Here is a 9610-nt window from a genome sequence, read left to right as displayed (position 1 = left end):
TCTCTCTCTCTCTCTCTCTCTCTCTCTCTCTCTCTCTCTCTCTGTCTCTCTCTCTTTGTTTGGTTGGTTTCTTAAATTTTGGGCAGTGGAGGGTGCTGTAAACTTGGTGGGAATTGATTCCTAATCCAGGAATGACACTGTAAGTCTGTGGAGCAGGAAGGGTTTCTGGGTCCTGGGAGATGGCTGGGCCCCACACTAGCATCTCTGATTCCTTCCTCCTTCTCTACAGAGTGTCCAAGTCAAGAGATGGACATTGTCTTCCTGATTGATGGCTCTGGAAGTATTGACCAAAGGGACTTTAAGCAGATGAAGGACTTTGTCATAGCTGTGATGGGACAGTTTGAGGGCACCAACACACTGGTGAAGATTGGGTCCCTGAGACCTGGGGAGTGCTGGGGTGGTGGTGGCTGCCTTTGGGAAAGGCCAACCTAGGAGGAGGCCTGGCATTGCTGGGGGTGGGCTCAGTGGACCTATGCCATGATAAGGCTAAGGTCTCAGTGCCGGGCTGATTTGTGCCCTTACCTGAGGAAATTCCCCTGTGACATTTAATATGTCTTTATATGGCCCAGGAAATATGTTTTTTTTTACTGTTAAAAAGCATTGAAAGGATTGCAAAAATAGTTTTGCTATGAAATTAGACTGAAGATACCTTGGCCAAATACTTAATGATTTCTTTGTTGTGTTTTCCATGCAACTCATGATTTCTCTTATTTTATTTCTCACTAATTAGTGTACATGTGTGTATGAATTCTTGAGAAGTGAGGAAATATAGCCTACAAGTTTATTTCATATGTTATGAAAGTTTAAAAAAAATCTTATTTTAACAAATATTGCAGTATTTCCAAAGTATGAAAGAAGCATTATTTGGTTTTGATTTCCTAATTTTCTTTTTGGGCCAATTTCCTCCTGGGTTTTAGCCTCAAAAAACACATGGAAATTGTAAATCCAAAATTATTCCAAAATAAAAGTTAATTTAAAAATAACTCCTGAGACCCAGGGCCTTCCTCTTGGTCTTTGCAGTTCTCACTCATGCAGTACTCCAACCATCTGGAGATCCACTTCACCTTCACTAAATTCCAGAGAAGCTCAAGCCCTCAGAGCCTCGTGGATCCCATCAGACAACTGAAAGGCCTGACTTTTACAGCCACAGGCATCCTGAAAGTAGTGTAAGTTCTCCCTTCTGCCTCATTTGGACACACTGCCACACCACTTCCTCATGCTGGTCTGCACAGCTCTAGAAGTTCTGGAGAAAGGGGCTCTAAAGGGGAGTGGAGGGGCTGTCCTCCCTGGAGTGTTCCCCCCAATATAGTGTGGGATTCTTCTGCAGTGTGTTTCCTCTCTGCCGGCCTTGGATTGGCTAGATTCTGACTCCACCTGGGGCAGCAGAGACATAAGCTTTGGTTCAGACAATCAGAGTTCTCATTCTGGCTCCCTGCTGATAACCTGGGCAACACTGGAAGTTACTGAATCTAAGTCTCAGTAAACTGTCAAATGAGGATAAACGTACATCTTGGTTGTAAGGATTACATGAGATCTGATGCATGAGGTGCTTCTGAACATGAAGTGCTGGACAAGTGGTTAGAGTTTTATCCAGAAAATGGTGCACCCCTTTTTGACATCCCTGGCAGAGAGTCAGGAATTGTTGCCAAGTGTGTTCTGCCTGTCTCCTCACTCACATCCCTCTACCCCCACATCCTCATTTATGTGAGTTCTCTGCATTAACTGGGTGCTTACCATGTGCCTGTCCAGCATTGGGTGCTAGGCAGACCATGAAGAAATGGCTTAGGTGGTGGGGCCAGAACAGAAGATGTGGCTCTTCTGGGAAAGAACTGGGTGAATGTCTGGGATCTTTGACTTGTGCACCCCAGGGTACCACTCTAGGGGTGGTGCTGGAGAAACACTGAACAAGGCATTCCCCTACCAACTTTGCTCCCCAAAGTGCAGGAGCTACCAAGGCTTTTTAAGCCCATAACTAGAATAGTGTCATCTCCATTTCATGCTACTGATTAAAACAACTCACAGGTCAGATTCAATATGGGAAGGGAATCAGATGTGGCACACTGGGGCCAACATTGAAGATGAGCTATGGCACAATTCTTATTCTCATATTCCACGAAGACAAGCAGAGGTTCAGGGAGGTAAAGCAATTGACCAAGTGTCTGAATCCAAAGCTCCTACTCTGAACCACACTGTCTCCTGGAAATGAGGTTCCATAATGGCAGGATTTTTAGAACAAGACATAGGAGTACATTTATTATTGTTCTTAATAATCATTGTATGGCTTTCAGAAAGGGCTGAGACTATTTATTATCTTTAAGTTTTCATTTATTTTTGAGAGAGAGAAAGAGAGAGATTGGGGGAGGGGCAGAGAGAAGGAGACAGAGAATCCAAGCAGGCTCCAGGCTGTTAGTGCAGAGTTCCATGTGGGGCTCCAACTCATGAGATGTGAGATCATGACCTCAGCCAAAGTCTGACACCAAACAAACTGAGCCACCGAGGCACCCGTAGCTGAGGCATTTTCTTAACATTTTTCCTGGTAAAGTCAAAGGGTACCAGAACACCAGAGTCTCCCCAGATGACCTTCTAGAGCTGCAAATGATTTCTTTTCAAAATCAGTTTCATCTCAGGAGAGCCAACTCCCTTTCTTCCTTGACAGGAAAGAACTGTTTCATAGTAGGAATGGTGCCCGTGAAAGTGCCAAGAAGATTCTCATTGTCATCACAGATGGGCAGAAATACAAAGACCCCCTGGAATACAGTGATGTCATGCCCCTGGCAGAGAAAGCTGGCATCATTCGCTATGCCATTGGGGTACGTCCTCTTCCTCGTGGCTCTCTCAGACTGAGACTGCATCTCACTCATGCAGAAAGGCTGGTGGGCTCCTCCTCAGCTGCCTCTCTGCCACAGGTGGGAGATGCTTTCCAGGAACCCACTGCCAGGGAGGAGCTGAACACCATTGGCTCAGTGCCCTCTCAGGATCATGTGTTCAAGGTGGACAACTTTGCAGCACTCAGCAGCATCCAGAAGCAGCTGCAGGAGAAGATCTTTGCAGTGGAGGGTAAATACAGGGCGAGCTTGGGTCTTGAAATTCAAAGGTTCCCAACCCGATTGTTCCCTACAGTTCTGAGGGTCCATCCCTATTCACATGTCACCCAAAATTGTGCCCCAGAACCTGAGACCCAGACTCATTCTTCTCCTTCTAAGTCCTTGTGGTCTCATGGTCCCCAGAGCCTAAGTGACCTGTTTTCCCACAGGAACCCAGTCGAGGACAAGTAGCTCCTTCCAGCATGAGATGTCACAAGAAGGCTTCAGTTCAGTGCTCACCATGGTAGGTGGAGCATATGCTTGATAAACAGGTCTCAGGCACCAATCCTGGGCCAGCCCTGTGCTGGGTCCTGGGACCCAGAAGTAAATAAGAAGGAGATCCTGTCCTCAAGGTCACTGTCCGTTTAGAGAGAGACATATAGGCAGTGTATGTAGGTGCTAGGAGCACGGCAGAGAACAGGATAGCCAAGGTTCCTGCTCTCACACAGAGCACATATACAGTGGGAGGAGACAATAAACACAAACAAAAGATCTTCAGATTATGCTCACTGTTAGAAGAGAGCAAGAGAGATGATCAGAGGAGGCCTGAGGAATAACAACTGAGGGTGAATGATGAGAAAGGGATAGGTGTGGGAAAATCTGGGGAGAGATTGCTCCAGGGAGGGGAAAAGGCAAGTGCAAAGGTCCTGAAGCATGAACAAGGTTACTGCACTAGAGAGATAAAAGGGACAGCACAGCTGGAGCAGGTTGAGTGAGGGGCAGCATGGAAGGAGTGGGTGGAGAGATGGGAAAGACCAGATCATGCAGACCAAAGAAATGACAAAATAGCATGACTTATGTGAAAGTAGATGTGTGTTAAAAATATCCAGAGGGATTTTCTTCAAAAGAGTTTTGGGGGTGAGTTGGAGGGACATAGAAATGAATCGAGGTTGGTAATGAATTGATCATTGAACCTGGGTACTTATGAGTTCATTGTGCATTTCTTTCTACTTTTGTATATGTTCTAAATTATCTATAGTCAAAAGTTTAGAAAGGCAATAAGCAAGGTATGCAGAGTAGGAAACACCTATCACTCCCCGAGGGAGCCAAGGAAGACCTCACAGAGAAGGTGGCTTTGAGGATGACTCTTCCCAAGAGAGCAGTTGCATCTCAGAAAGAGAGGAGAGGTGTCCAGGTCAAACACTTGGTGTGTTCAAAGCATAGAGCAACTCCACAGGTTTGTCTGGGGAGGACCTGAGATACCATCCTCAGGGTCTTGGTGACAGGGAGCCATCTTGGGTTGCCAGCTGGGTGATGGCTATATATTTGGTCTGAGGAAACCTAACACTGAGGAGGGTGGAGCAGAGAAGAACACAATAGGAGGCAGAAAGGGCAGTGGGTGAGAAGAGCTGGGACTTACTGGAGCAGCGGCACTGGGGATGGACTGAGAGAGACATTAGGAGTCAGGGATTGAAGCTGCTGGACAGGACTGGGGAAGGAAAAGAGAATTCCAAATAATGAGTGGAGTTGGTAGCAGGCATTGCTTTGGAATAGGCTGCCTTGTTTTGACTCAAAACTGCTTAGCCCTGGAATCCTTTCCTCCCAGGATGGACCAGTTCTGGGGGCTGTGGGGAGCTTCAGCTGGTCTGGAGGTGCCTTCCTATACCCCCAAAATATGAGCCCCACTTTCATCAGTGTGTCTCAAGAGAACGTGGACATGAGGGACTCTTACCTGGGTGAGAAAAAGCTGTGGTTGGGGGCACAGGCGGGAGGAGATGAGCTGCCTGGAAAGGGCAGGAGCTTAAGGGATGGGGAGGAAGATTTTGTGCTGAGGCCTGCCCCCCCCACCCCCAGGTTACTCCACCGAGCTGGCCTTTTGGAAGGGGGTGAAGAGCCTGATCCTGGGGGCTCCCCGCCATCAGCATACTGGGAAGGTTGTCCTCTTCACTCGGGAGTCCGGACAATGGAAGCCAAAGGCTGAAGTTGCAGGGACCCAGGTTGGGTGTAGAGGAATCCAGAGTGGACCACGAGGGTGGCAGGGTGTCCAAGGATGGAGAGGGAGGAGATGAAGGGGTTTGGGGGACCACGGGGTAAGGTTCTGGTGGCAGGGGGCAGGCAGGCAGGGTGACTTCACGCTCTGCCCTCCAGATTGGCTCTTACTTTGGGGCCTCCCTCTGTACTGTGGATGTGGATAGAGATGGTAGCTCTGACCTTGTCCTCATTGGGGCTCCACACTACTACAAGCCGGCGTGGGGGGGGCCAGGTGTCCGTGTGCCACTTGCCCCAGGGGGTGAGTGTCTGATGAGACCTGGGCTGGGTGGGGCCTGGGAGTGGGGTGGAGGGGTTGTCTGGGTTGGGGCATGACACTGGTTTTGTTCTGCAGAGGGCTAGGTGGCAGTGTGAGGTCATTCTCTGTGGGGAGCAAGGCCACCCCTGGGGCCGCTTTGGGGCAGCCTTGACAGTGCTGGGGGATGCGAATGGGGACAAACTGACAGACGTCGCCATCGGTGCCCCAGGAGAGCAAGAAAACCGGGGTGCTGTCTACCTATTTCATGGAACCTCAGAACTGGGCATCAGGCCCTCCTACAGCCAGGTGAGGCCCCTCTCTGAAGCCTCTTCCAGTTCCACCTCCTTTCCCATGTCTTAGATGTGCCTGATGGCCCTGTGCCTCTTGTCATGGACCTTAGTAGTAGCTATTCTCCTTTTAGGGGTTTATTGCCATGAATTTCACCAGGCCCAGCTAAGTGCAAATTATCTCTCTTTTGTCCTTTGGCTCCAAACAGACTCCAATCTGTTGTGGGCAGTTTAGTGGGTAAGAGATTGCAGGCCCTGGTCAAATGCCTGGCCAGTCATGTCAGCTGTGTTGCCTTAGGCAGTGAATGATTTAACCTCTGTGAGCCTCAGTTCCCCTCTATGAAACATTAAATGATAAACTCCATAGGCTTCTTGTAAAGATGACTCAATGGAGTACTAAGAACTCTGTTCATCAAATATTTATGAAGGAAGATACACGTGATGAGTAAATTAACCTATTATATTTCTATTGTTATGCTTTAATTTTGTCATTAGCCTGTACCCTCACATGAATTGGACCAAAGGAGCTTGCCTCTCTCTGTCTGAGATCCCTGGGGTCTCACTACACTTGCTTTCCATTCCTACCCCTTCATTTCTCCTTTTCAATTTTTCCATTCAGTTCTATTTTCATTCACTGTATTCTCCTTTCCAAATCTTTATTCTCAAACCTTTCAAATGACCTTCCCTTGACTTCCACTTCTCCTTTCCCTCTTTGGCCAGCGGATTGCAAGCTCCCAGCTCTCTCCCACACTCCAGTATTTCGGACAGTCGCTGAGTGGGGGTCAGGACCTCACCCAGGATGGACTAGTGGACCTGGCTGTGGGGGCCCAGGGACAGGTGCTGCTGCTCAGGTGATAACTCCCCACATCCCACCCTTTCCCTCTGTGTGTCCAGTTCAAAAGCTGCCCCCTCCCTTGTTCTCCTCCCCAAGGTCAGAGTCAGGTCCTCAGCCCCTCTTTGCACCCTCAGGAGTCAGCCAGTGCTGAATGTGGGGGTGACTATGAGATTCATGCCCTCGGAGGTGGCAAAGGCTGTGTACCAGTGCTGGGAAGAGGTGCCCACCACTCTGGAAGCTGGAAATGCCACAGTCTGTCTCACTATCCACAAAATTTCACTGGACCAGTTAGGTGAGTTTCTTCCTAGTGAATCTAGCCCCTTACCCCATAAAGGTTCCCACCCTATCGTCAGGAGAGAATGGGCCCAGGAATCCAAATACCACCTCCACATCCACCCAGCTGCCAGTGTTGGAAACCTGGGTCCCTTTTCTCCCCCTCTCCCCACACCCAGGCCATAGGTTCTATCCCCAGGATACATCTGCCCATTTCTCCCCACTGGCCCCAGCCACCTCCTACCTTTCCTACCTATACTTTGAGCTGTTCCCATGTCTGTTTTTTGCAGCTCCCACCCTATCTCCATAGAGAAACTATAGGGATTGTTCCTAAAATGCAAATCTAGTTTCCTTACTTTCCTGCTTAACACCCTTCAACCACTTTCTTCTTGCATTTAGAGAGACCAAAATCCCTCCCTACAATGTCCTTGCTGACTTTGCTCCTCTCTGCCCTTCCAAACTCACCTCATCCCACTCTCCCTTTTTGTAAATGTGCCATCCTCTCTCTCCCTTCTGGTCTTAGCCACCGTTCTCATGGTCTGGGATTTTCTCTTCCCCATTCTTCACCAACCCCTGCTCATCCTCCAGGTCAGAGATCAGACAAGGCCCACCCAGGGAGGCACCTCTGACGTCCAGCAAGCCCTCCTTGGTACAACTGAGGATCCCACTGTTGAGTTGATCATGGTGTGACATTAAGTCCTACATGCTCATCTCTTTTCCTAGACTGTGAGCTTGGGGCTATATTTCTCTATCTCCTTCCCTACCTATATCCCCAGCACCTGTTACATCTCATGACCCATAGAAAGTGCGCAGCAAATATTTATTGCACGAATAAAAAAAAAAACAAACATAGAACTTCAGAGGTTCTCTTTGACTTTTCGTCTTCTGTTTCCCATTCTGCTCCAGGTGATGTCCAAAGCTCTGTCAGGTATGATCTGGCATTAGACCCAAGCCGCCTGATTTCTCGTGCCATTTTTGATGAGACCAAGAACAGGACTTTGTCTCGAAGAAAAACCCTGGGGCTAGGGGATTACTGTGAAACCATTAAGCTGCTTTTACCAGTAAGTACTTTGGGTTCTGGGAAAGGTGGGGGGAGAAGGAGCCCAAGGATAATCTCTGGCATCTCTGCTGCCTGTCGGGTGAGGTGGAAAGGGTGGGGAGAGTGGGGCCTGAGAGAGGAAAGTTGAGGCCAGAGTACCTGGCTGAACAGCTTGCACAGAATTCTGACTGGACAGCAGGAAATGGATGCAGTTGAGAGGGGCCAGTGGTGGAAAGTAAGGAGAAGGATAGTGGGGCTTTGAAAGCCTATTCTCCCTCAGGACTGTGTGGAGGACGTGTTGAGTCCCATCATCCTACACTTCAACTTCTCCCTGGCTGGGGAGCCCATCCCCTCATCTCAGAACCTTCGCCCTGTGCTGGCTGTGGGCTCACAGGACCTCTTCACTGCTTCTGTGAGTCTTCTGACGAAATCCCAGGGATGTACTGATTTTCACTGTATCTCTGTGTGCTTCAAAACCTATTTTGGTTCCCAACCACATCAAGTCCAAATTGCCTCCACCCAGTTACCAAGGCCCCGCCTAGCTAAGACCCTTACACGTGTCCCAGCTGGTGCCCACTTTATCTCAATATAAACTCTCTGGTTCTCATTTTTCAAATCCTTCCCAACTTTTCTCATTCCTACTTCTGTTCCTTTTTCCATGTGGTATCTCCTACTTGGAAAACATTTCCTTCTCTCCACCCCAAAGATCTTCTCTAGTCCCCAAAGCTCCAGTCTTATCTTCCACTCTTTTGGAAACCACATTCAGCATCTATCACTTCCCTGGCTTCCTATTACTTCATGGTGATACCAACGTTACATGACTGGAATCATAGCAATCTGCATCTACTTTTGTGGGTCCTTTAGAATTGTGGGTTCCATAAGTACAAGAACCATGTCTAATTCACCTGTAGTTTCCAGTTTTTCTAACTCCCTCCCACCCCCTTATTGTTACTTAACAGTGTTGAATAATTGTTCCAATGTGAGTTGGATTTAACTCCTCAACTAAATTCTGTGCCCCTTGAAACCAAAGTTCTTATCATTCTTTTATATTCTAACTGCCCCTTCCCTACTGCCCCACTTCTTGTCAGTGTCTAGCACACTGTTGGGTGCAGAGTGGGTGTTCAGTAATACTCAATGATGAGTATTACTCATTATTAGGAGGAGTGCTCCTAATGAGGGGAATGAAGAAAGGTTGAGACATGGATGGGAAGAGATATTCTGTTTTGCTGCAGCTCCCCTTTGAGAAGAACTGTGGACAAGATCACCTCTGTGAAGGAGACCTGAGTGTCAGTCTCATCTCCTCAGGGTGAGTTCTATCTGCTTTCATTTCTAGACACTTAAGCTTTGGGGTCTCCCATCCTCATAGGATGAGATGTACTTTTGTTTCCCTTTGGCTCTCCTTCTAACAAAGAAATTTTGATCGGAGTGTTCTCAGCCAATAGTTCATGAGTTCCCACAGTCCCACCCCTACCCCCTACCCAATTCCAACTCATTTCCAATGGAGCCTCTTTTTCAGTTTTGTCCTTCCTCCTCCAGCCTGCAGACCCTGGTGGTAGGGAGCTCCTTGGAGCTTAATGTGACAGTGACTCTGTGGAATGAAGGTGAGGATTCCTATGGAACTGTGATCAACTTCTACTATCCAGCAGGGCTGTCCTATCGACGAGTGTTAGGAACTCAGGTAAATGGCTCCCTTGGGCTCCAGTTGCTGGGATCTCTTCCCTGCTCTGGGTTATAGTAGTTTTCTTTTAATTCTTCTCTGGTGAAATATAAACACACACACACACACACACACACACACACACACACACACACACAGAGATCCAGAGTCAGAGAGGGATGGAGGGAGGGAGGAAGGGAGATAGAGTG

General features: G+C 48.3%; 1 protein-coding gene across 1 annotated transcript in view; it reads left to right on the top strand.

Moving 5' to 3' along the window:
- The window catches only part of LOC121025317 (integrin alpha-D-like), an 18184-nt gene extending 8652 nt beyond the window's left edge, over positions 1–9532 (top strand). Inside the window, 16 exon segments of the mRNA XM_040467862.1 lie at positions 230–360; positions 1021–1166; positions 2657–2810; positions 2907–3057; positions 3254–3327; positions 4630–4759; positions 4878–5020; positions 5172–5276; positions 5278–5313; positions 5407–5616; positions 6318–6448; positions 6567–6724; positions 7612–7766; positions 8025–8156; positions 8977–9050; positions 9281–9532. Of these exon segments, the coding sequence (XP_040323796.1) occupies positions 230–360; positions 1021–1166; positions 2657–2810; positions 2907–3057; positions 3254–3327; positions 4630–4759; positions 4878–5020; positions 5172–5276; positions 5278–5313; positions 5407–5616; positions 6318–6448; positions 6567–6724; positions 7612–7766; positions 8025–8156; positions 8977–9050; positions 9281–9479 (2129 nt within the window). The 3' untranslated portion in view covers positions 9480–9532.
- The last annotated feature ends 78 nt before the right edge of the window (positions 9533–9610 follow it).

The sequence above is a fragment of the Herpailurus yagouaroundi genome, unplaced genomic scaffold, assembly GCF_014898765.1.
Source record: "Herpailurus yagouaroundi ecotype Mexico unplaced genomic scaffold, PumYag 67602, whole genome shotgun sequence".
In the NCBI taxonomy this organism is placed as follows: domain Eukaryota; kingdom Metazoa; phylum Chordata; class Mammalia; order Carnivora; family Felidae; genus Herpailurus; species Herpailurus yagouaroundi.
The sequence above is the reverse complement of the archived record's forward strand: the minus strand, read 5'-3'. Positions and strand labels throughout refer to the sequence as shown.